Below are 26,900 nucleotides of genomic sequence, written 5' to 3' on the forward strand. Positions count from 1 at the left end.
TTGTTTTTTTTAAATCAGTTTCACCGGGCCTCATTTCCCCTTATGAGTTACTTAAATCCTCATTTGTTTATGTGGTGAACTAGCCTTAACATAAATAACCATGCTGAGTATTGAGTCCACTAACAGCACCTTTATTTTAATAGGATTTTCTTAGTTTAACTCCAGGCTTCAGGATTCTGCCCCCAGGTTCCCTCCCGTTGGTTTAGCCCTCTCTCATAAGTGGCTGGTTTCTTGTTCCTAAGCTACACAGCCGATCATTACTCGCGTACTGTAGATAAGACCGAGAATGGTATCTCAGTCTGCCAGTGCCAGAATCAAAACAAACAATTTTTTTGGGGTTAAATTACCGCAGCTAACAGGAAATCTACTGTCTGAAATAGAAGCATTTTACAGAACGGTTTCAGGAAGAACTCTACAGAAAGCTGTTTCTGCTCGGCCCTGGAAGAATCTAAATTTTTCCGTTTGTTTCTTATGCAGATCATAAAAGTGTTTTTGTCTTGATGGTACACATTTTCATATAGTGCCTAAACCCACCTGTGATGTGTGGGAACTTTTATTGCCCAATTATCACCTTTATTATCTAAGCTAATTTTCAGCTGAATCTTTGTGTAAGGATTTTTTCCCTAAACACGTCTGTCTTTTCTACAATTCTACAATTCACTTAGCAGATGCTTTTATCCAAAGCGACGTACATCAGAGAGTAAGTACAACACAAGCAAGGATCTAGAAAAAAGGGAACAATGTCAGTAAGAGCAAACGATCAGCTTTGAGTCTGATTGGACACACAGGTGCTGACAGGAAGTGACCACAAAGCACAACACTGACGGCAGTTCTTGAGCGCTCTAATCAGTATAGAAACCATCTTATAAGTCGTCGTTATCAAACAAAAACCATCATCATCGTCAATAATATCGAGACCATCATCATTAAGTTTTCTATTTGAAGAAGTCAATGTAAGAGGAGGCTTTTCTCTCTCTCTCTTTGTCATGTTTGAGCTCTTGACAAACCCGCTCACAGATACATTACTGCCACCTGCTGGACTGGAGTGAAACAAGGGGCGCTGATTTGAGGAGGGCAGTACAATTTAGACAAAAATAATTTTAAAAAAAAAAGAAAAAAAGAGGGGCTCTAAAGTGTGACTTGTGTCCATTTGTTTGTACCAAAGTGGCATTTAAAAATAAGTAGGCTAGAATGTTTATTAATACATATTTTGCATTTTTTGATTCAACATTGTCATTTGACTTTTTCAAATACAAATAAAGACTGGTGGTCAGGTTTAGATCCAGAAACCATTCTCACACGTTATTATGAAGCGGTATGACAACTACAAGCCTATAAACAAAAAAGTGGAGGAAAGTTGAAGGGTGGCCAAGGGTCACCTGCTGAGCATGCCCCCTCCCCCCCCCTCCCCCCTTTTCTCCTTTCTTACGCCCCTGCCTTTACATTTCATTGCGTTCAGATAAGAGCCCTTATTCGTGTATAGCAGCCACAACACACAACGAGACGTGGTTGAAAGGATAAGCAAAGCAGAAGCAGACTTTGCCAGTGATCAGTCCGGTGGTGGAGTTTGCACTGGGTCGGTAATTTGGTGCAATGCGAACACTTCAATCGTTCATCGTGCGCGCTGTCAGTTAGAAAGGCGGGAGCAGCAACCTCCCACTCCCCCCCCCCCCCCCCCCGATTGCTATAACAACCACAGGGCGGTCGGTGTGACTCGGTGCCACAGCAGCAGCACGGCTCAGATGCGACTTGCCAGGTGCCACCCTCCTCCAGCAAGTTAAAGCCCGCCCTGAGCTCATCGCTGCGCCGTTTGACTGTGACTGAAACCCGCCTGGTAACATAGAGAGGGAGGAGGAGTGAGTGAGTGAGTGAGTGAGTGAGTAAGGGAGGGAGGGAGAGCCGTGTTTCCCCCCCTCGCCACAGTGATCAGAACAGTGGGGAAGCTCAGACTCGGGATCCGCTACGTCAAACAGATTAGTGAAATAACCTCTCGGGGGGGGTAGGACAGAGATACACCTCCCCTCCTGGCTGCATACATGGGGCCGAGGACGCAAGATAGTGTGCGCTGACAAAGAGCCAGGAAGCCCTTGACGAAATAGAGAAGTGCACCAGGCTACTTTTTTCTTTTCTTTATTTTGTTTTTTGTTTTTTTGTTTTGTCTTGGGGAAGATCCTCTGGTAGCCTCCTCTTCTTTTCCTCCTCTCTCTCTCCCCCCCCTCCTCCTCCTCCCCTCACCTCCTGGTGCGAAATGGCGAAAGAAAACGGCGATGGATCTTGGAAAAAGCATGTCGATGACATCAAGATAATATTTGACTTCAAGGAAGTCCTTGGGACGTGAGTAACAAGACAACGCAGCCGTGCGGGCGATAACAAACTTTGTATGCAGACAGAGAACAATGAAGACATTGTGGCGAATTAAGGGGAATCAAAAGCAGACTGACAGCTGTTGAATATTCACTGAATGAACTGAGACATGCTCGACGGTGACAGAGAAACAGACTGGGCCTTAAGAAAGAGTCATTTAACAAAAAAAAAATAATAATAATAATTCGGGTCTATCAGTGAAATAGGCTATTCAGAGAGTGTGAACAAATATTTAATGAGATACAATAATGTGTGAAGTCTGACACGCGTCGCTTTATCAGTTCATTCAGAAACTACTGCAGCTACAGCGTGTTTTTTTTTTTTTTTTTTTAATTTATCTTCCCACAGATCAGATCATGCAGTCTAAACAGCTTTGTGCAGACATAGCCTACATTTATTAGTGCTCGTTTTGTTCACCATTACAACTCTGACAAACACAGCATTTGGGCCTGTTTTCATACACAAAAGATTAAATGAGCTCCCAAATTAAGGCACCGTCTGAGAATCTGACTTTGAATTCTTCTCTTCCTTTTCTTCTGCAAACAGAGTGAACAGATTTGAGCTGAGAAACATTATGTCTGGGTTTACAGGCTGCTTGTATACAGTAAACCCTCCTTTTTTTTTTATGAGAACCCATCTGCAGCTCGGTTTCATGTCTTTTTGTTATTTGCAGTTTCGGGACCTCTTTGGTTTAAGTTACTCTTCTGCTCTTGGATCACAGGGCAGACAAATTCCACAGCTTATTTTGGTCCTGCTGCTTGACTTCATGTCTTTTCTTTGAATAAGTTGCGTTGCAGGAAAAAAAAAAAAAAAAAGAGCCCCAGAGTTCCCCTGATGAAGGAGGCCTGGTCACAGCTAGGTCGAGCTTTTATGACAGAAACATGCAGTCAATCTTCTGATCCACTACTAGGGTGCACACATTTAATGGAGCATATTTCTCATTTTCCCTGCTGCTCTTTGTCCCCCAAGAGACATGCCCGTCCTCCCCTGACTGCGAGGAATCAAATGTGGTGATGTTTGTATTGTTTGAGATTCTGGGAAATGTCCAGGAAGCATTGTCCCTGGGGAAATATTTTTGCGTGGGTTATTTTATTTTCGGAGAGAAGTAGTGTCAGGCTGAGCAGAAAATGGGCTTTTGAGTCTCTGTGGTTGTTGCACGAAATAAACGTATTGAGGTCTACTGGATTAATATATTTCACCTCATTTTTGTTTGAACTTAATCTTTGTGTTCTTGGTTGTCTTCGCCGTCTTTAAACTGTGAAACATCGCAGCTGGACATGACTGCGTGGTTCCTGAGGAACGGCATCATAAAACTGTCTTGCAGATTGGTGATTCATAAAGCTCACTCAACACTTCAGCTGTTTCTCTAAACAGTGAGACGCTTCTACCTGGAGGCAGCTCTGATTTCCCCAAGGCTTTCATTTATGTGCGAAGAGCCTCTGAATACAACCGGTGAATCATCGTGACTTACTGTCCACACAATGGCCAGGTTGGAGGAACACGAACGCATCCCTCGCCCACATCTCGGGGCCCAGTGTGTCACCGTCAGGCCCTTCTGTTACTCGCTGTACTGCGTGTGCTTGTCCTGATTGACTTTGAGTAAGTCCCGTTTACAAGTTTCCTGTGTGTGTTATTCAGGGAGTGCATTGTTGCTCCACAGCGGGGTTCAAAACAGGCCACCTGCGACAGAAAAGCCCAGCAGCCCTGCAGCTTTGCTCGAGGATTAAAGATGGACGTGGAAGGACTGTTGGTTAGACGTAGATTATCCTCCTTTTCCTCTTCCTCCTGCTCCACCTTTCAACTGTAGTTCTTTTGTCTGGGTTCCCAATTCGGGATCATCCCTCAGCAGGGATCTTCTACCAAGCAGAAGTAACTCACGTTAGTAGTGGAAGTACATTTACATAGATAGCTCACTCTGCAGATACATATTTGACACACTAGACCTCCCTGCGTTTTTTATGAATATAAAAGCGGTCCAAGGTGGTTAAAAAAAGCTTTGTCTCCACCAGTTACTTTACAATTAGTAATAATAATAATCAAATATTAAACAATGATAAAGAGACATGGGCCTTTGTGGCGCTTTGACATATTTAGACCGTACCATGTTGTTATTGTCATTTCAAACAGGTAGTACACAGTGAGGTGAATCGATTCCCCCGAGACCATGCGGCTACTTTTAACAACACAGACACATGGGAGTACACATAAACCAACTGAGGAAACACCGACACATACACAAGACTGAATTGAGTGCCTGAAGTGTATCTGAGCAACTATAAACCACAAACAGAAAATGAATGAAAATGACAAAATGGCCAGCTGTGCACACCTACAGATCGATGATATTGTTAAAGATCAATATCATGGTTAAACACTGATGTTGATAGTACAGGTGTAACTGTGAGCATTGTTATTCAATTTTACTTTGAGATCATTTTGCTGACAGAAGGACTGTCAACTGTAAAATAGTATTTCTATATTTTTGCTTCTATTAAGTAACTGGCTTGAATTCATAGAACACATTGTCAGACTTGTTTTTAAATTACATTTTATTCTTTATATAAACACTTGTATTTAAATACTTGAAACATTCAGATGTGTTATTCTGAAAATAAAGTGCACATAAAGATCGATTTACAAACAGCAATTATATCAACAACAGCTGGAGGACACACTGTGTGTGTGTGTGTGTGACTGATGACTGATTGGATATTGACAAGTTTTGTCGGAAGAAGCCTGCAGCATGTGGCAGTAACACTTTAGCAATACTTCCTTCTTGTGTTTGCTTGAGTTAGCTGTTGTGAGCTAATGAGATCTTCCCCACTGAAGCCTGGGTTCCTCCTGCCTCACCGTCCCTCGCCTTGCTGCTAATTTCAGACCCTTAAGCTGCTGATAGTCTGTGGAAGCAAATTAAGTAACCTGACCACACGAGCACCTTCACAGATCCCAGTGGAGAATGTGTTGTGAGCGTTAAAAGACAAGGAGGGTTGGTACTCACAGTGGGGGCGTTCAAGTGTTTTGTTGGACATAGTTTCTGTTTCTCAAACACCTAAACACCCCCACTAAGAGTTAAACATTAGAGCCTGACTGGTAAATAAGATGTAACAATACAACTCTCCCAGTGGTAGGGTTACTGCCTCATTAGGGGAGCATGTGGTGCAAGATGATGCACATCATGACTTAGAAATATAGGAAACAGAATGTTTGTGTCATGTTGTATATTTCTGTATATTATATATAGAATATATATATCTTAGTTCTGTGCTCATGGTGGATTAATGTTGGGTCTTTGTAAATATTATAACAAACAGTATGATCTAGCCCCGGCTCTTTTTGAGAAGTATCATGAGATAACATTTGTCATGAATTGGCGCTATACGAATAAAGGTTGATTGATTGATTAATTGATGAACACCTACGCTCTTGATAATATTGATGCTACTCAAATGATCATGATGCTGTTGATGGTGATATTAAAAAAACGAAGAAAAAAACTATTCTATCGCCCCTGTTCACCATCTGTCAGCACCTGTGTCCAATCGGATTTAAAGCTGTTTATTGGCACCTACTGATGTTGTTTCCAGCTCTATCTAGATCCTTGCGTGTGTTGTTTACTCTCAGATGTAGGCTACGTCGCTTTGGACAGACAGTGTCTGTGAAATTAAATTGGAAAATTGTATGTTATGTACATGAGTCAAAACTCCTTCTGTTTAAAATGTCAGTATTGCTGTTGATTCTACAATTGGTGAATTCTTTTATGTAGCCAAAGTCTGACTGTACGAGGAGTAACACTGAGAGAGATTTGTCGGGGCCATAGGCTATTTGCAAGTCACGCTGGAAAAAAAACAGGGAGATGGATGTTTGAAATGTCGTTTGAATAGTTAAAATGTGTTCAGCCATCGTGGAGGTATCAATGTCTAATCTGTGAGCTGTGGGTAGGCCTATTTGATTTTTAAGTAACATACAGTAGAAAACACATTTATTTGCTCTAAAGAAATGACATGCCTGAGAACATTCGTAGATGTCTTCATAGCTTCCTAAAGTGGTAACACAGCATCTATCTATCTTATCTCTCTCTCTCTCTCTTTCTCTCTCTCTCTCTCTCTCTCTGAATATGAGTTGTATATCGGGCCAGTTTTTGCTCTGTTTTTGGTGGTTCTAAAATAACATCTGTCTCCTTAGCTGCTAAATGCAATTGCTAAATGCGCCACACTGTTCACCAGCTAGTTGCTAACTGTGTGTCTGTCTTCTGTTTGATGCTCAGTGGGTAGTTGTTAGAGGTTTATTTTCACCAGGGATAATGCTTTCAATCTGCATCCCTAGTAAGTGCTTTGTCAGGTATTACTTTCTGATTTCAATGTGCTAAACCAAAGTTGTCCTCCATTAGTCCCCACTCCAGCCCATGTGAAGCTTAGCTGTGGCTGACTAATTCAGGTCAATTTTGGTCAGACAAAGCCTCCCATTTTTTTCCCTAACAAAGAATTAAATTGTGATATAATTTCTGAATAAGCAGCAGGCCTCTTCCACAGATACGAAACTGGCTGTGGCTCTGACTCCTCCGTGATGCTTTAAACTGCATGTTGTTGCCTCCCTGCATTGATCATATACACAGTTTGTGTGTATTGACGAGTTGGGTCATTGATGCAGTAGAAATGGCAGCTAGGCAACTAGGATGATGAGAGTCCTTAGTTGCTCCCTCTAAGGAGACCAAACCAGTATACCACTGTCCTCCTGCGGTGATATACTCTGTCATTGACCGTCGCGATGGAAATTCAAATAATTCTCTAAAATGAGGCAAAGTATGTATTATGTGTAGTCATTTTCCCTGCGTCCATCTGTATTCTTGTCCCCCTCACTGCAGTGAATGCCTGCAGAGCCGTAGTGTACTGTCCTCGCTGCATTCACAGAGCTGAAGTGCAGCAGTCTGCCTTGTATCAGAGCACAGGAGGCGGTAATCACCCTCATTAAAATAATTCAGCTTCTTTCTGACAGGCTGCTTTGTGCATTCGGACAGGTTTCTGCCAACCTTTTCCCTCCACAGTTGCATATTTTGCCATTCTAACTCATGTATCATTGGTGTTAGCTGTTATCGTCATGTAAACTGGCTATCTTTTTTGTGTTTGATCAGCCGTAAGGTGATAACAAAGTGCACATTCCTGGAAAGTAGCCTCAGGTCCAGTGTGCTGTTGAGTAATGGTTTCCAGTGCTGGTCACTGGGACTGAGAAAACTGTTCGATTACATTTTTTCATTATTTAAAATAAATAAATAAAGCTGCAGCCCAAGATGAAAGCTGTTTCTACCTGAAAAGACAGAAAGCTATTGTTGGCAAGATGGCAAACCACAACTCACATTCTAACTTTACCCCTTATAGCTGAACAGTCTGTCAAGTAGCTTATAAGGTATGGTTATACAAAGCAACCAGATAGGTATTAGTTGAGGTAAAGCCAAGACATTTGGACTCTTGAAAAACATTTGCATTAATTATGGTACACCTTAGTACTGTTGCATCAAAGCAATGTGGATCCGAATTCGAGTCTTCCAGCCTTCAGGGGCTGCTTTGTGTGGCTTTACGGTTTCTTTGTGTGGTTTCTCTCTTGGTTTCTTCGGCTTCCTCCCAAAGTCCAAAGACATGCTCATTATGTTAATTGGTGACTCTTAATTGCCTTTTGGTGTGAATACAAGTGTGAGTGGTTGTCTGTCTTTGAACAATAACATTTGTTTCATCAATACCCAAACCAAAAATACCAATTTTACTGTCAAATAAGTCAAAGGCAAGCAGCTAATGTTCGTATTATTCCTTTAAAAAGGTCTTAATTGATCAATGATTATCGAAGTAATGGCGTATTTGTTCTCTGACAAAAGCTGATTTGACTGATTCAGCTTTATGCTTTAAACATTCTAAAAATGAATATCACTTGATCGAAAATAGAAAATATAGAAATAGAAAATTAAATAAGACCTAGAATAAGCTACCAATGTAACACGTAAAATGCTACACAATGTATGTATGTAAAATAAAACAACACCAAGACCTATAAAGGTGGGACCTTGTGTAATTGGTTTTTTTGTTTGTTTGTTTTTTTAATAATTGCCCATTTTGAATTTGATGCCAGCAACATGTTTAAATAAAGTTTGGATAGGGTCGCTCTTTAGCATCACTTTTTCTCTTTACATGACTGTAAGCTTTTGGGAACTGAGGAGACCAGTTTCTGTTATTTGGAAAGTGGAATGTTTCTACCATTCTTGCTGAATGGAGGATTTCAGCTGTTCAACAGTTCAGGTTTTCCTTTGTCTTATTTTAAACTTCATAATGCTCCAAACATTTTCAATGGCTGTCGGGACCGCAGGAGGGCCAGTTGATCACCTGGGCTCTTTTATTACGGAGTCACGAGTACGTTCAGAATTAGGTTTGGCAGTGTCCTGCTGAAATAAGCAAGGCTTTAACTATTTGGCAGCACATGTTGATCCAAAAGCACAAAAGAGTCGTGTCTGTTTTAATGCAGTGCAGAGCCTGAAGATCATGGCCGCCCAATATTGGTTTTGGCCTTGTACAGAGATGTCTTCAAAGTCTCTGCATCATCTAATTATATTATGTACTATAAACAATAAAATTCCCAGATTCTTTGCAATCATGTATATTAATTATTATTATTCCTAAAGTTTTGCACTATTTGTTCCGTCTCTGTGTGTAGTCTTTCACACAGAGGTGAATCCCTCCCCATCCTTACTTCAGATACACTCAGCCTCTCTGAGGTGCTTTTTTTAAAATAGCCAATGATGTGACCAACCTGTTGCCAGTTAACCCTTTGAACTGTGAGATGTCCCATCAGCTGGTTTTTTTTTTTAAAGAATTCAACATTTGATGTTTTCTTTGTGCTGTTTTTCAAATTGGCTGAAGTGCGGTGTTGTGGGTTAGCCCAGTGAAAAGGTTCCTGGTTTGAAAAGTCAAATTTTAGAACACTTACAGGAGCTAATCTGCCTGTGTTCACAAATTTAACGTAATCTGAAAATACAATTAGGTAAGAACAAACACAGCTGTACATCACTACATGTCTTATTTTGTTTAATTAACCTTCTCCAATGTTAATGTCATTGATTATTTTGTTGTCTCCGGTTTGAGGTCTTGAGTTTTGCGTCTTGGTTATCTTGTTCTTTTAGAGCCTGAAGAGAGAGAGGTGTTAGCAGATGCTTAGTTTTTTAAGTTACAGTTATACAATCTTGGTCCAAGGTTTGCTGCTAGCTGACTAATTTACACATTATCATGCTAATAAGTTAATAAGCCAGGCATGGTGAGCCAAGATGTAATACCTGCTAAGTACTTTTGCACATACTTCTTTTATGGTACTTTTAATGCATTGCAAGTGATGTTAATTTGTCAAAATTCAATTAAAAATACTCCAAAATACAATTAAACCCTAAACACCTCCAAGAATCCAAGGGGTCCCGCTGAGGTCAAAGCCAAGCCCTGTCCTGATCTGTTTTAACTGGCTGTGTAACATTCAATTGATCCTACATGCAGTTATCGCTTATATACATTTGAGCTTAGTATGAAAGAGTGAAACAATTTTTTTTAGCAGACTGTTAATATGTTAAATCTTGTTTAAAGTTTGGCAATTCGATATGGGAGATTGTTGTACACATTTGGAGAGAGCCTCAAGAGGCAATTCGAGGAACTGCAGTTTGGGAATTCTACACTGGCTTTTCTTTTTATCTCTGAAAGCCACCGCCCAGTTCTTTCCAGATGATCATAACAATGACTTTGCTTCAGTTGCATTCCAAGTGTATACTTGAAAGCCATTTGATTACATTTCTTCTATTATAATTCCTTCTCAAACTGTGTACATATTTTATTTCCTGTGAATAATAATCTCACCATCTGTCCTGTGTGTCTGCCTAAAGCTGTCGTTGTCCCTTTATAAAGGTGACTTTGAACGCAGCAGGTTACCTTGGCGGTAGCTCTTCCTGGATTATCAAGTCCCTACTCTTCAAGCGCATTCATGTTGCATAACCTCCTGCTGAAATGCATTTTACTCAACATGACTCATAGTGATTACTCATCAAACTTTGCTACACACACCACCTGTGAATGTCATAAAGCCAACATCAGTCGTGAGACCCCCACCTCCGCTTTCTCCACCAAGAAGAAAAAAGCTTCCATTAACAGCGCCCTGAATTGTATAATTGCCCTGAACAACCGGCCGAGGTCGAAGGCTGAACATTTTTTTTCTCTGATTGATACTGGGCTTTGCTCTGCATCTGCAGCATCAGCCGCAGCTTTTACACAGAGAGCAGCCCACATTCACATCTCACATTAGTCAGCCTGTTTGGCTTCACTGTCCTGCATGTGTACTGGTGTTTGGTGACTACAAACTGTGCAACACGCACACACACACACAGCTCATACTGTCATCCAAGAGACGTGAAGGAGGGAGCTCTTTGTCTCTGGGAAGAATTTAAAATGCAACTATTATTATTCCACCAGAGAGTCTGTGTGCGGGCTTGATTGTACAGTTTGTGATACTGGGTCAGGAACATTTTGCAGCCATACAATCATATTTATCTTGCGTAATAGATTAAGATGAGCTTCAGTAATGGCCTCATTTAGATGGAGCTTTCTCTTATTACCTAAAGGGATACTTCACCCGTTGAAACATGAATCTGTATTGACATTGGGTCATATATAGTAGAAATGTGAAGTTTGTTCCTTCTTGGCCGAGAAAAGGCAGAAAGTGTCTTTTTGGCTCATATGAATGAAAGACACCACATCCCAGAATGCACAGCACTGCAGGCCCCTCCCACTAAGGTCAGGTTTACAGACATATTTACTTCAACACATAAGGCCGTTTCCTCAACTGATTCCGAGATTTCTTCCAGAAGAAATTAGTATCTTGGAAATTCCTGGCAGAAAACAGACTCTATGTCTGTGTCCACAGGCAAACAGTGAGAGCACCGACACTACCAGTCCGCCCCAGCTCGAGCCGGCCCCGGCTCCTCGTCCTCACCGCCGCCGACAGGCAGGCCTTATTTCGCGGCTGCTGAGCTGGCAGCGGCCGGCGGTGTCCAGCAATATAGCAATATAGCCGCGAGACGGTTGCTGCCGACGGGCTGGCCAAGTTTTGATTCTGGGAGTTAGTTCCCACCCACTGATCTGTGATAGGTCTGTAGCTTCAGTGGTCGAAAATATGAGGAACTAGCGTTGTAGTTTCACCCTGCTAACCACAACAGCTTCCAATGATGCAATATGATGATTTTTGCATCATCGGAAGCTCCTTTTCAGACTTAAAAATACAAAGATTTCACATCTCAGGGGAAAATTAGGACGGGATGCACGACCATTCAAAAATACTACCAGGTTTCTAATGATACAAAGCTTAATGCAAATGGGTGAAGTATCCCTTTTAATGTATCTGCAGATCATATCGGATTGTTCCAGAAATGAATTTGGTGTGCTGGGTTGTTGAGCCAAGAGGCACTTCAACGAAGCGTTGTTTTTATAATTGATTAAAATGTTACTTTCTTGATTAATCATTCAGTCTATTAAGTCTTAAAATTAATTGTGAGGATGCTTTTTGCAACTTTCCAGGAAGGGGGATCTTTCACTTGCTTTGTTAATTAGTCCAAAGATTTCATAAATGACGACTAAAAACACCAAGTTGTAGAAAGATGGGACTTGTGAGTATCTGACACTTTTGCTGGAATATCACACTTACCTATTACCAAAACAGACTTTCATGAATTGTCTTTGTACGTACAGCTTTACGCTGTAGAATAATGTGTGGTTGCTGTGCATATGCCTAACCCTACTGTAGCTTTGTATGTATGAAGTGTTTGTATGTGCAGATACAGCAGGTGAGCAGTAGCGTCACCATATGCATGTCTTAAACAGATACCACATCTTTTCTTTCCTGTGAATGAAGCATTAATAGATTGTTGCAGCAGTTTGTCATGCTTCATGAATTCACAAAGTGAGGATAGTCACAGGCTTCAATTCTGTCATGTTGTCATTCTCAGGAAGTGATGCTCCTGCCTGTCAATGTGGTGAGCAGGGGGACAGAAAAGATGCTATATACGCTCAAACCTCCTACCCACTTAGTACGTTTACAGGTTTTCTGTGGTTTCGTGTCATTGTGTGTCTTCTGCTGCAGAGAGGAAAATGTAGCGTGCACTGAAAAAATGAGTGTGCAAAAGAATGCATGCCAGGCTCATCCTGCTTGTGAAATCATTTTTCTACTTCTTAATCCATCCAGCTGTGAGAATGGGTTACATGTGTTAAATAGAAATGATGCTTGTTGTCTCACGGCAACAGCTGTAGGAGGAAGTGGTTGCTGTAACAGGCCAGCGAGTAGAGCAACAGCTCCCTCACTTGTATTTACATACTGTCCCATAACATGTGTCTAAACAAGGTCAAAGTCAGAGGAGCGTTTACTCCAGGCCCTCTCAGTTCTTTTTGTAAGCAGTCTGTGTGTTTCAACCCATCACACCTGGGGCAGAATGTGTGACCATAAGGTAATATCTTTATGCACAGTCTGTGTGTTAATGTGTTGCGGCTCTGACTGACCCTTCCCCCCCTGCTGTGTGATAGTGGAGTGAGGGATTAGCATGGATTTGATGGCCTCAGTGGGACTTAGTGCAGTGAGTGGAACTCAGTTTAGAGCCTGTTGGGAGGAACCGATTACACTTTGAGAACATAATGGACCTTTCGATGGTAGCTGTCTTGCTTTCTTTGAGGCGGTGGATCAGTTAAGGTGTATTTCTCTGTTTCACTTTTAGTTTTGAAGATAACCCTGAACCTATTTTTGAAAGGAAAGGATGGGCAAGTGCAGGAAGCAGAATCGTTTCAAAAGACTGCTGCCATTTCCATATTCTCCAGGCCTGTCCTTCAATGTCTTTCAATAATGGCTATGATGATTAAAAAAAAAATAGTGTGGTTGAAAAGTAATTGCTTTTTTGTACATAATGAATTGGCAAATTCTAGATACATCTATGAGGTTAAAATGTCTGTCTTTTTTTTTTAAACTGGAGGAAAGAAAGACATGGCTTCTGTCAAATAACAGCTGGACTCAGGTTCAGGTTACTTTATTTGTACCCGTAGGTACATTTGGTTGCAGCGAGAGTCAGGGACTAGAGTTGTCATTTATGAAAACAGACCTTTTGGCTATAACTACAAAGCAAACAACATGTACACATTTTGAAAAAAAAAAGATGGATTTGTGTCTATAAGACATTACACATAACATACCATATGTAACTGAAAGACCCCATGATTGACAAGGTGTCACCCACATCCACCTACTAGTTTAGCTTGAAAAAATATGAACTTTTATATGAGCCGTTAAAAACTTTAAATAATAATACATTAAAAAAAAACATGCAATTAGGACAAATGTAAAAGAAACCACATAGCTGTAGTGTAAAATATACAGAGAACTACTCGTGGCTTTTAAGGCTGAATATTCTCTTTGAAGATGAATTGGGTTTGTAGACGGCACTCCAAAACATCTCAGTATTATGGCCTCAGGCTCAGTTTACTATTTTATTTCTTGCATTAAGTTTATCAGAGGCATGAGGTCATCAGTGGATCAAGGATTATTTAGATCACATTTGTTGTTTTGGTCCTGTAAACGTGGCCCGGGGAATTCCAAACCATCAATCCTTTTGTTTAATCTTCACATGAAGCTGTGCTTAAGGGAGCACGTCGGGAAAAGGTTCCTGTGAAGGTGCTCAGTGAAAACAAGACCACAGGGGGGAGGAAAAAAGCAATCATGCTGCCTGTTCAGCAGGATTTATTAAGGTGGGCCGAATGTGGTATCATAGCAACAGATACAGATTGCTTGAGCAAATATTCCCTTAATTCTGTATTTGTTTTTTAAAAGCTCTCATTTATGGAGGCAGATGGTCGAAGAAGACACGCTATCTGTTATCTTAAATGGGTGTTTTTAGTGGTTCTAAAAGTGTTTGCTATGCTTTCTGGCCTCACACGAGCACCTAGTATGAAGCTATTGGTCATAGTCAGGGATTAACCAGTTCTCAGTAAATATTCACAATATGCTGTTTGTGTGCTTTGGCCTGAGTGCCCTGTATCTACACACACACACACACACACCATAGGTTTTCAGTGTCAATATTGCCTAAGTGCATGTAAAGCAGGGCTAACATGTTTTTCCTTTCTCTCTCGCAGCGGTGCATTTTCTGAGGTGGTGATGGCTCGGGAGAAGACCACAGGAAAGATGGTCGCAATCAAGTGCATCCCGAAGAAAGCGCTGAAGGGGAAGGAGACGAGCATCGAGAATGAAATCGCTGTGCTTCGGAAGTAGGTACCACAAGTTAGTCAAAACCATATGAAAGGTATTCACAGACCTTTCTCTACGGGCAACTCATCCATTCAGTTGGAGAGTCGTTATCGCTCCCATTCGGAAAGGTTGAGGGTTCAATCCCCCCAACTCCTGCAGCAACAGGTTCAATGTGTCCTTGGGCAAGACACTGCAATCAGCGTGTGAATGGGTGTGACATGCGGTGTACACTATGATAGCCGTGTCTCATTTCGGGGGTAATATCATTGGAACGTCCTTGCCTCCATGGCCTGCAATGATCCTTTTAGGTTGAACATTAAATGAGGGAATCTGGTCTATGGGGGATCACCTGTTTGCATTATCCGTGGACGGCTGTGACTCAGTTGGTAGAATCGTCGCCTCTCAATCGGAAGGTCGAGGGTTCATTCCCTAGCTGAGCAACATGTTCGATGTGTCCTTGGGCAAGACACTTAACCCTGCATTGCTCCCTCTCTGCTTCAGTGGCTGTGTATGAATGGATTAGTGCTGTACTTACTCTCTGTACTTATGTACGTCGCTTTGGATATAAGCGTCTGCTAAGTGAATTGTACCATTGTAACCAGCTGCTTAGCAACCTCAAGAGCTGCACTGGAACTAGCTGACATCACTAATGTCACTGAACCTATCCTATTACTTTAAAGATTATTTGAAGTTTCAACCCCCTTTTTTTCTTACATTATTATTTAGGTTGATACCAATTACTTACATTTTAAAAGCTATGTTTGGTTTGCATTAGAGTCCGCAAGCTCGTTTTAATTGGCGTGCGATGAAAATGTTGGGCCTTGAAGGATGCTCCAGATGGATCTTAAGATGCAAAGAAAAGGATCATGTGTTGGCCACATTTGACTGACAGCCTCCGACGTGACCGTTGTGACGCAGTCGGTCCTCAAACGCGCACCTCCGAAGGGTGCAGCCACTAACTTGGGACATAGCCTGTGTCACTGTAGCAGCATTTGAGCGATGTGTCAGAGGAAAACATCCACAGTGTGAATACGGCTAATGGCTCACAGTTTAGATGCCAATGCCAGTCAGTCTATTAAACAGCCATTGTCGGTCTTAAGTGACTCCCTTGTCAAATCCCATCTATCCTCCATCCTGGGCGGTGTACACACAATCACACTCTGCCACAAAAAGTATGATAGGATTGCTTTGACACCAGGTGACACTCCATCCTCCTCCGTGGTCTGATGGGTAATTCCCCCGAGAAGCTCAGGTATCAGTCACTCTTGAAGGCAGCATGCCAGCTGTTGGGTGTAGTTGCCTGGTTACAGTTGCTACCTTTGACTTCCTCCTCTTTTTTTTTTTCTCGCCGTCTTGGTTTCTCATCCTTTTTCTTTCTCCTCAATCCGTTTGTCTGAACAGCCCTCAGCCTGCAGCCTCATTCTCGTTCTGGACATAGATGGCAAGTTTGTGAGGGTTGTTCGGTCCTTTGAGATGCGTCCTCCTCTTCCACCCCCACTTTTTTTCTTTTTTAGCCACCTGCACTTGTGAACACGCTCTGTCATCTGCATATCTCCAAGCAGAGGCTTCTTTTCTTTTATAATACAACCTTGATGGTTGGTTGCCTGGACACAGACTCCGAACCTCTTGGTCTGTTGTACATTATTTTCTTCAGGTGCCCCTGCTGAAGGGGGTTGCCGCTTCATGACTCATTGGCATCTCCTAAGACCCTCCCACACACACACACACACACACATGTACAACTGAATGACTGTGAGAAACACACAGTAATACAGGTGATATGCAGTAATGGAGAGCTAAAAATGATTTGTTTTCAGTTAGCAGGGCATCATTTTCTCTAAAGAATAAAAGCTAAAAGCACCTCATTAGTGGGCTGTTCCAAACTACACTGAGGCTGACAACAAATAAAATGAATTCTTTGTTCTCCCTCTCCAGGATAAAACACGAGAATATTGTGGCTCTGGAGGACATCTACGAGAGCTCAAACCACCTGTACCTCATAATGCAACTGTAAGTACACCAACAACCACATTGCTCGGCCAGTAATGTTTTGATAATGTGTTTTTTTTATTGCTTGAATAAGCATCTAGTTTCCTTAGGGCAGTTATTTTCCTCAGATGAATATCTGAGTGAAAACAGTGATGCTTTAAAGATAAATGGGATTAAGACGAGCCTGGTGAAGCTGGAATTCAGATGAGAGACTTGGGAAGAATGTTTATCAAAGAGTTGGATCATAGATTCATACGGCCTCATATCTGTCTGTGAAATCTTAAGCTAGCGCCAGCAGCAGGTTAGCTCAGCTTAGCACAGAGACTGAAAACAAGGGTAAACAACTTGCCTGGCTCTGTTCAAAGAAATGTTGTTGTTTTTTTTGACACATACAAATACTGAAGTGTTAAAGAAACGGTTTCATGTGGAGGATTAACCCCTGTTTGTCCCTCTGAGGTGTCTTATTTCTGAGTCACAGAGCTTTTTTCAAACCAGGAACACATTTTGTATCGATATTATCCCCTCCAACGGCTACTGATTATTTTTTTACAGTGGTTCTTATATGATGTTATAAAATAAAAACGTATAACTCAAATTTCAGTCCATGTCTATTGAATTTACTGAGGCCGCTTAATACTAGAAGTAACTGCCTTTTCATCACCTTAACTTGGACACATGGACAACTAAATGCACTCATCTTGATTTGTAAAACACACTCCATAAAACCAGATGTGTTGTTTCACAGTTTGTTGTTTTTGTAGCTAAAATGATTTAATGTATTCATTTGTGAACATCCGAGGGTCCGCCAGACTGAAGTTTTGAACCAGCTGTTCCCGGTCATTGTGCCAAGCTAAGCTAACTATATCAATCTTCTGATCTAGTTCTAAGAAAGAAAAGGAATCAGCTTAATCACAGTTTAATCTTCATCTTAGGTTGAAGCTGTGACACCTGTTAACTCCATTAAAACGTTAATACTTATGCTGGTTTTCCACAAAGTATTTTTAGTATGTATGTTCACAGTAAAAGTTCAGTCAGCGTTTGTGGTGAACATGTGAAAACCATTCCTGTGTGACAATGGCCTTTTCCTGTGTGACATACATCACCATGACAACAGAGACCTCTGCCCTCAAAACAACATTTTTAGTATTCGTGTCTAATGCAACAACAATTAAGCCAGCGATTATGTGACCTCATCGTACCTCTACAAGGTGCTTAGTGTTGTCTGGAAGTCTCACCTTAGTAAAAAGCGGAGTGCTATTTGTCTTTTTATTGATGCTGAACTGAATACTGGTCAGTCTTTGAGGTTTTGTCAGCACAGTTTAAAGTTGCGCACGAGATGCAAACTCTTCAAGGTTACATAAAGTGAAAACAGGCAGGCCTTAAAGAAAAATCATGTTCCTCTCCTGATAAATACTAAAACCTGCATTTAAAAAACAAAGTAAGTATGAAGCGCAAACTGATTTAACAACAGCCTCAAATGGCATTTCAAATTCAAAGCTCCACAGTATCACTGCACTCTGTTGGGCTACTGCACTATATTTAACAGTTTGTATTAAATATACTGAATATGTATATGTACCAGTTACTTTTCAACCCTTTTTTTTAGGAAGTATTTGAGTCCTGTTCGGTCAAATAAGAAGAATGAATAAGTAAACACATGCCAGAATTAAAATATTTGTAATCATTTTGGTGCAAACAAAAAGTCCTCTGACAAAAGAAACATGAGTCATGATTTACATTTTTAAGAGACAAAGTCAGTGAGTTTCATTTCAATAAGTTGGCAGTTTCAGAGTAAGTCTGCTCTCAGAGTAATTGACAACTAACTTGAGCTTTAGTGTCTTTAGGTAAATAATGCATAAAAGTAAAGCTTAAAAAGCTCAAACATCCTGGACACCAGGCCCTTAAGACAAAGGTAAACAGAGCAGCATGTGCTTCTTCATATTTATTTTTTTACATTTTGACTCGGAGCTATTGAGTTAGAAAATATAATTTTAGAAATCAAAAAAGGAAATGTTCTACTACTGAAACATACATGATCAAGAACTAAATCAGCGATGGGGTGCTGGATAGCCTAGCAGTTATGTTGCACGCCCCATTTAAAGAGGCTATAGTCCTCGAAGCGGGCGGCTCGGGTTCGACTCCGACCATAGGTACTTCGCCGCATGCCATTCCCCACTCTCTCTCTCATCTCAGTTTTTAACTCTATCCAGGCAGTGAAAAAGCCCCATAAAATAATCAGCTCTGTATTATGTTCTGTGTTGCCTACAGGGTGTCTGGAGGTGAGCTGTTTGACCGTATCGTAGAGAAAGGTTTCTACACAGAGATGGATGCCAGTCGGCTCATCAGACAGGTCCTGGATGCAGTCAACTATCTGCACTCTATGGGCATAGTGCACAGAGACCTAAAGGTATAACAGGATATTTCATTCATGGTTTGAATAGTGGTCACAAAGAGTGTCTCACAATCCGATGCATTTGTTGTTTAGAGGGTTAGAATGATGTTTGCAAAAAAAGTTAGCTTTGTTACCACAATGACATAAGATTTTATTTATCATAAATAAAAAAAACTTGTTTAAATCAGTGTACTTCTTGAGATGAAAGATACAAAAGAAAACTCAAAGTTCTTTTTTTGATTCTCAGATTTTTTTTTTAAATTTTCAAAATCCAAAACAAAATACATTTTTAGACACTTCAAATCCATTATTACCCCTTTGCCTTTTCTTAAGATTATTTCCTTTTTAATATAGATGGAGATGGAAATAACAGGAGCAAAATGTACTGTTTCATACTGAAACATTAAGAAGTGACAAAATACAGCAACCGGTATTCCTAGGATAAAGTGCAATAAAAAAGGAGACGAGACATTTTAGGAGAGCTTTTCGGTCTTAATGATAAGGAACAGGAATTTCAGGGATTTTTCTCTTTAGCTAAACGTGATATTTTCTTATTCAATACTGTAGACTAAAATATATTAATGTTCTAGTTTTTGTGTTTTTCTTAAATTGGTTTGCCCTTTTAGACCTTGAGGCCTTTTGCACTCAGTTCTACAGTTTCAGTCTCTGTATTCTTATTCTTTATTATTTTATTACTCATGGTAAAATAAAAACAATTGTTACACAAAGAGTGTTTCGGCAGCCTTTGTTTGTTGTTCTAGTTCTGTCAATCTTTTTTTAACTTCCTGCATTACCCCTGACATTTAAATTGGTTGTAATTGGACTTGGAGAGATCTTAAATCGTATTGAGGGGGGAAATCCCTGCTATTTAACCTGTGCGAGGGAAATCACTAAGAGCTTGTTGAGGATCGCCCACAGAGGTGACATGTAGGGGACTTTCCTTCTCTGGAAAACTTCTCTTCACCAAAACCCTCTTTGGTGAGCTGTTAACACTCCCCCCTGATTCTTGAGAGATAAAAGCATATATAGTCTGAAATCTCAGACAAAACATCACATGAACACTCAAAGACAAACTCAATTTCTTTTTCTGACTCTTGCTCTCCTTTCCAGCCTGAGAACCTGCTATACTTCAGTCCACATGATGAATCGAAGATAATGATCAGCGACTTCGGCTTGTCAAAGATGGAGGGCACAGGTGACGTGATGGCCACCGCCTGTGGGACTCCAGGATATGTGGGTAAGGATGCCCTCGGAGCTCTTTCCAGCATTGTGGAAACTTACTCTGAGATAATTAGATCCACTAGTTGGCTAAACAAGATGATCTAATTTAATCTGCCATTAGCCACAGGATGACTTAAGCCATCTGCTGCAGGCTAACCACACAAACATTCACATTTGTCTCCTGCCTTGTTTGTAATGAACTGTTTGGAAAAAAAATGCTTGCTTTGTATTACTGGATTCATGATAGTTTTCTCATCATTAATTATATATATTTTATTGTCCTAGCTCCTGAGGTTTTAGCTCAGAAGCCCTACAGTAAGGCTGTGGACTGCTGGTCTATTGGGGTCATCGCTTATATACTGTAAGTGCTCACTTTAAATATAAATTTGGTTATTAACTGAAGCTCTTTGTTGTGATGACTGCTGGATTTTCTTTTTTTATTTACACAAAAAGCCCAAATTTGAATCAGTGACCACCAATGAAACTTTATAAAGAGATAAAAGAGAATATTCATCAGTTGTTAATATATAAATAAATAAAAATGTAAACTGAGTAATGACCTGTAATGGGGTTATGATTGATTAACAAACAAGACTCTAAAGCAAACCTAGAACATTGACCTTTCAAAGTCTTGGTTTAAAACAACAACACATTTGTATCATTTCCTGTTGGTCTAAAATGTCATAATGTGATATATTTACTCATCATAAATGGTATATTATGGCTGAAAGGTTGGATATATGTGCATAAATATAAATATGTTGCATAGATTCAGAACACAGCTTAGGTTTAGTGGGTTGGCTAATTGCCACTAAAAACAAATTTTGGTTGATTTGAATGTCGGCGCCTTTGCAGTTAATTGGATTTAAATCTTGATACACGTATGTGGCTCACATGTTAGCACTGAAAAGTCTCTAAAAAAAGTGAAATATAATGAATGATGATAAGTCAAATGATCACCAAATTAACCAGGATTCACCTTTATGGGACCATTAAGATATTGAGATAATTTAGTTTGGAGAAAAGTGAGGGAAAGTCCTAAAGATCATCATCCAGCTGTTATCTTAGGGCCGCTCCCTGAAGTGACTGAAATGATCAAAAACATGATGACATTTGAAGAAATCAAAGCTGCGTCTCAGACAACATAAAATCTGTATTTAACCACGAGAACTTCATTAATTAAACAAAACCAGACTGAAACGAACATATTTTGATTCTGAACCAATATTTTGAGGGACACAGATTGTGGTTCTTAGGATTCCCACAGCTACTGTTGTTATTAAATGTAAAATGTTACATGAAGCTTCCAAACTGATTCAGTTTTGTAACTCGTTAGCAAACAGAAAATCCCTGGTGTTGTAATCCATTCGTTAGGTGTGATGGATTTAAGTGTAATTAAGTGAAAGAGTTTCTGATCCCCTCACATAAAGACTTAAAGACCATCTCAGTGGATGTTATGTCTGTGGTTGTTATTTTAACTTTCTTCCATATCATATAAAAATAGAATGTTTTGTCCCCATTTTTTTCCCTCTTATCGTCCATGTATTCTGTATATAATCCCTGTGACCCATCTCCTGTTGCCCGCTGTATGAAAAATCAAACTGCCTGTGAATGAGATTAAACCACAGCAAATCCTTTTAGATTTGGGTTAAAATTTCCAACAGCAGCTGGATGAGTGCGCTCGCACGGGTTGTTGTTGTTGTTGTGTAATCACCCGTCTTCATCTCCTCAGGCTGTGCGGTTATCCTCCTTTCTACGACGAGAATGACTCCAAGCTCTTTGAACAAATTCTCAAGGCAGACTACGAGTTTGATGCACCGTACTGGGACGACATATCAGAATCTGGTGAGCTATGACACATCAGTTTGTTTCTTTGTGCCTTGCCTCTATTTTTCTATGCACTTGCTTTTTCAAGTTCTTGGTCCTTGGCCACACATTGAAACTGTTTTCTAATCCTTGTCCTCCAAAGTCAATGTAAGATACTTTGCTCAACATGCTTAAAGTGCTCCTTATGTTTACATTTCGGAAATTAGGACATGAATCTTCTTGTATTGGACTATAAAGTCAGCGGTCAGTTCAGATCATGTTACATCATCAGTAAGCAGGTTAAAGCTGACAAAGTTAGCAAGCTCATGCTAATCAGGTCACACTGAACCTCTCTAAGCAAGAAATGTAGTCCTTTTGGGGTGACGCCTCACCTAGTGGTTAGTTTGTGCTCGCCCCCCCCCATGAACAGAGGCTGTTGTCCTTGAAGCAAGTGGCCTCTGCATGCCATCTCCCTCTCTCTCAGCTCCATACACTGTCCTATCTGAGTAAAGGCCTAAAGCCCCCTCCCTCAATAAAAGTAATATAGTGCTCTTCTTTTTTTGTTTATTTGTTTTTGTATTAGTTTGAACAGACTCCAGAGACTTATAACAGTCATTTGTTGTATAAATAAATAAATCAAACAAATTCCCTGTATTATGAGTATTTCATTGAGTTTATATGCATCCCAGTAGGTTTTTCTAAGTCTTAAAGTTTTAGTTGTTCTTATGGCAATCATCCACCATTTATGAACAACTTTCCCTGGTTGCTCCTACAATCAAAAAGTAACTGAACTTGTTATCACTGTGGACCACCTCCAGAAAATGTTGTCTTTTTTTCCTGGTAGTTCCTGCCAAATTATATTTCTAAGGTAAATAATACACTTTTCCATGAAATACTTTTCTGTGGTAGAGTAAAAAAGAAAAAAAACAATGTGTAAAGGATGTGTTTTTGACCTCTTCCATTTTCCCCCACAGCCAAAGACTTCATCAGCTGCCTCATGGAGAAGGACCCTGAGAAGAGATTCACATGTGACCAGGCTCTCGAGCATCCTTGGTGAGAAACACTAACCGTCCGTTACACTGCTTCGCAACCCGACAGTCACAGGGAATCACACATCTTAGTGCGAAACAGCGGTGTGACGCAAATTGCCAGGCTTACACATTTGTCATATAGTGCTTGTCCTCCCACTGTCATCTGTCTCCATGGCTCCAAGCCCCAAACCCACCTCTGCTTGGCGTCGCAGGCCCCTCAAATATAAATCTGCTGAATAAATGGCTGCCAATTAGTGGCCGGTCTCCTGAAGGATGCTTGAAGAATGTGGACGCTTTAATGAACAATTAGGATGTCTTCCCAGGCCTGAGCTGGAGCTAACGAGAGCAAGCTGGCGTGGGCTGCTGTCTCTGGCTTTGGTGTCCAATATGAATAGGTCTGTTAGTCAGTAATGGGCCTTTTGGGTCCTTGGCAGGTGGTCGTTTTTAATAGAAATATGTGTATTTGTGACACAGGTAACAGGTATTATAACACAGAGAAATGGCTTTCATTGACAAGATTTCATGCTGATAAATTATGATGAATACAACAGAAGGTGAGAAAGCAAAAAGAATCACCCCATAAATCACAGATGAATAACTCAATAAATAATCCAAGAAAATAACGAAAAACAGCATGAGGACAGTTGAAAGTTTGAACACAAACAAATATAATAAATGCTGTGTTTGTATTTGTTATTTTTTGCATGTTCTAATAAGACTTGACTTTGATTTTTCAGGATTGCTGGAGACACTGCTCTCTGCAAGAACATACACGAGTCAGTCAGTCGACAGATGCGGAAAAACTTTGCCAAAAGCAAATGGAGGGTGAGCACACAAGACCCTATTTATGAAAGTTAATGAAAACACAGCCACAATATTCTGTATCTTTTAAGAGCTTAAGCATACAGTGATGTTTCCCTCTCCAGGGATCGTTCTTCGCATTTATATTTGTCTGTTTGCAACCTCTCTTCACAGCAAGCGTTTAATGCTACAGCTGTGATTCGCCACATGAGGCGCCTGAAGCTTGGCACCAGCTTTGGCAGCAGCATTCAAAGCAACAGCACCGTGTCCAACCCTCAGAGCCACGCTCCAGCCAAGAGCCAGTCTGTGGACTGTGCCCCGCTCTCTCTGAACGATTGTGAGTGACACTTCGGATGCCCTCTGTAGACACAAACATGTCCAAGCTTTAGTCACGCAGCACTTTGTAGTGACTCTGCTGAGGCCTCCAGCTAGCGCTTAAAAAATCCCTCAAACAGTGATCTTTCTATTAAACAGACGATTGAGTTTGACACCAAGCCGTGTGGTCATGACCTGGTGTCAAACTCTGATACCATTTGATTTAATGTAAGATCTTGTTACACTAGGTCCTTAAAACACAAAATATCTGATATATTCTTTCAACTTATTTTGTATTTATCAATTGTAATATTTTTCAATTAGCTACATATGTTCATATTAAGCATTATACAGTATTAATTTAAGCTAGCTTAGCATTTGGTTAGATATTGTTAGCATTTAACTTCCACAAATGTTTTTAGTGTTACATCGTACAATAGCATAGGCGTTAATACCTAGCTGATGATTAAGTAAGCTAGCTAACATTGGTGTTAGCCAAGCCCCAGGAAAGTTTAACACGGTGGCCGAACTTGATTTGCAGCATCACGGACTACAATGGACCCAAAAATACTTTATTCTCCATAAAATTACATCGGGAAAGAAACGTCTAAAATGACGTCTTCAAATAACACTCGTTCATTACTTAGGCCGCAGTTTGCTAAATCTGTTTTTTTCTTCCACAGGTTCTTCGATAGCTCCTCTGCCATCTGCTGTTAAAGTTTACAATCAGGACTCTGACGCCACCTCTCCTATACAAGAGGAGCCATCAGCGGTGGCCGAGGCATCGAGACCACGACCCTCCACGGTCACTGTCATCCACACGGGGACTAAATGACGCCAGGTTCCGCGGGAGGTGAGCTGGGAGACCACGGAGCTTTGAATTAAACCATGCCAGGTCTTGTGATTCAAAGCCGTCGCCCAGTTTGCTCATCCCGCAACCTCCCACCTGTTTCTGCCAACCAACTGGGAGGAATTTGAGGAGCGTTGGTTCAGCTCCATTTATGTTGGCTCAGCACAGCAGCCCCCTGCTGCCTTTCTTTGTCACAGAGGCGTGGAGGTGCAGAGGGGAGGATGCTAACCAGGAGATGTTGTTGTGGAAGCCATGTTCAGTCTGGATCCTGCTTGTCTTGGAAGATAAACCTGCAGCTGGTTTCAGAAGTACCACACTTAAAGGAACTCATAATTGAAGCTGCTATCATTTTTGACTGTGAGCGTCTTAAGACATGACGCTCCACTGTTTGCCTTGTGTAAATATCCTGCTTGGAACTGTTGAGTGGAGTCATGTTATGCGAGTGAAATATACAGTGAGCTTCAAGCTGTGGTGAATAATTGTGATATCATCTGCACTCGTTTTGACAGCTCTTGTTAATTTGCGGTCGTGTTTGCTCCAATGGTTCCACAGGGTCTTAACTCCCAGAAGTGACAGTGTGCGTTATCTCTTTGCTTTAAAGTGTGCGGACGTGGAACACGAGCGGGACAATGTGTTTTAATCACAGCTGTGAAGGCTGAGAGGGCTTGGCACTCATTGGATTATTTATTTTCTTACAATATATTACCACTTTTGTAAGAATACCACTTGCAAAAACATGTACATGTACATGTGTTATTAGACTGGACTGAAGTTATTGCATTGATAAAGATATGATAATCTACTAATTTTTACATTATAATCGCTGTTCAGTTTCACTCATTAGTTTTGACTTTACTCTGAAGTCCTCCTTGACCACAGGAGGGCAACCACGTGTTGTTGTTATGTGACCAGTTCTCAGGGATGTGCTTGAACATGAAGCTTACCAAACCTCTTCTCAGAGTGATCAGTCATTGCTGATGGATGGAAAAAGAAAAAAAAAAAAAAAAAAAAACTGCAAATTGCTCTAATGTGCCATGCGAGGAGTTTGACAGATGCTTTCTTTCTTTAAAATCATCATTGTGGACAGTGTGAATGTAATTTAACTCACACTAAATGGATTGAATTATGTTGTGGATTTAAAGGAAGTGTTTATCAGTGAAGTGTGCATTCAAGTCCTTAAGAAATAAAAAGTATAAAAATGACATGAATGCGTATCTCAGAAAACTCCCGTTGCAGCGTTGTCAAATCAGTAGTGTGTAGTTCATTGGTTGTGATTTCATGCTCTGCTTCTGCTCCTGAAGTGGCTGGTCTGAGAACAGCTCTCTCTCTCTCTCTCTGTGTTTAAACACTGTGCTTTCATACCAGCCTGTTGAATTTAGCAGGATGACTCTTTCTCCTTCTCTCACTCGAGACTCACGCAGCAGAGAGAAGGTATCTGTCTTTGTATTTGATTCTGTGGTTCCTCTCTTTGAATTTAAATCGCTTAACATGAACAGGGGGGGAAATACTGCACCATAACTTGAATAAGATTATATACAAACATTGTGGTTAATACTGAATTCAAGCCTTTGCTTTCGGTGTAAATACAAATCTCAACAACACAGCTTAGCTTGGGTCTTAAGTGTTTATTTTTGTCTTCCCTGTTTTTCCCCGCAAAAAATAACAGAACGCAAAATATGAAGCTTTGAAGGCCCCTCAGTATGCATGTATTACATATTGTTGAAGAAATGTGCTTTGGATTTGTAGAGATTTATGTATTAAAAAAAAAAGAGGCTTGTTTGCATGTGTCGCTGCTTCTTTGTCTGTAAATCAATATATCATAAGTACAAGTTTGTACACT

General features: G+C 40.6%; 1 protein-coding gene across 1 annotated transcript; it reads left to right on the top strand.

Annotated features, from left to right (window-relative positions):
* The first annotated feature begins 1,857 nt into the window (after nt 1–1,857).
* camk1db (calcium/calmodulin-dependent protein kinase 1Db) lies at nt 1,858–26,843 on the top strand. The gene is made up of 11 exons (XM_020659468.3): nt 1,858–2,334; nt 14,544–14,675; nt 16,591–16,665; nt 18,913–19,051; nt 20,147–20,273; nt 20,543–20,618; nt 21,990–22,102; nt 23,038–23,116; nt 23,832–23,919; nt 24,070–24,232; nt 24,894–26,843. The coding sequence occupies exons 1-11, from the start codon at nt 2,249–2,251 to the stop codon at nt 25,043–25,045; spliced, it is 1,230 nt and encodes a 409-aa protein (XP_020515124.1). The 5' UTR covers nt 1,858–2,248; the 3' UTR covers nt 25,046–26,843.
* The last annotated feature ends 57 nt before the right edge of the window (nt 26,844–26,900 follow it).

The sequence above is a fragment of the Labrus bergylta genome, chromosome 7, assembly GCF_963930695.1.
Source record: "Labrus bergylta chromosome 7, fLabBer1.1, whole genome shotgun sequence".
In the NCBI taxonomy this organism is placed as follows: Eukaryota; Metazoa; Chordata; class Actinopteri; order Labriformes; family Labridae; genus Labrus; species Labrus bergylta.

What these genes read in the sequence shown, in the direction of transcription:
- camk1db (XM_020659468.3), top strand. Translation starts at nt 2,249, where the DNA reads ATGGCGAAAGAAAACGGCGATGGATCTTGGAAAAAGCATGTCGATGAC. An exon ending in TGGGACTCCAGGATATGTGG is followed by an intron (nt 20,274 to 20,542) that starts GTAAGGATGCCC and finishes TTATTGTCCTAG; the next exon opens with CTCCTGAGGTTTTAGCTCAG. An exon ending in CCCGCTCTCTCTGAACGATT is followed by an intron (nt 24,233 to 24,893) that starts GTGAGTGACACT and finishes TTTCTTCCACAG; the next exon opens with GTTCTTCGATAGCTCCTCTG.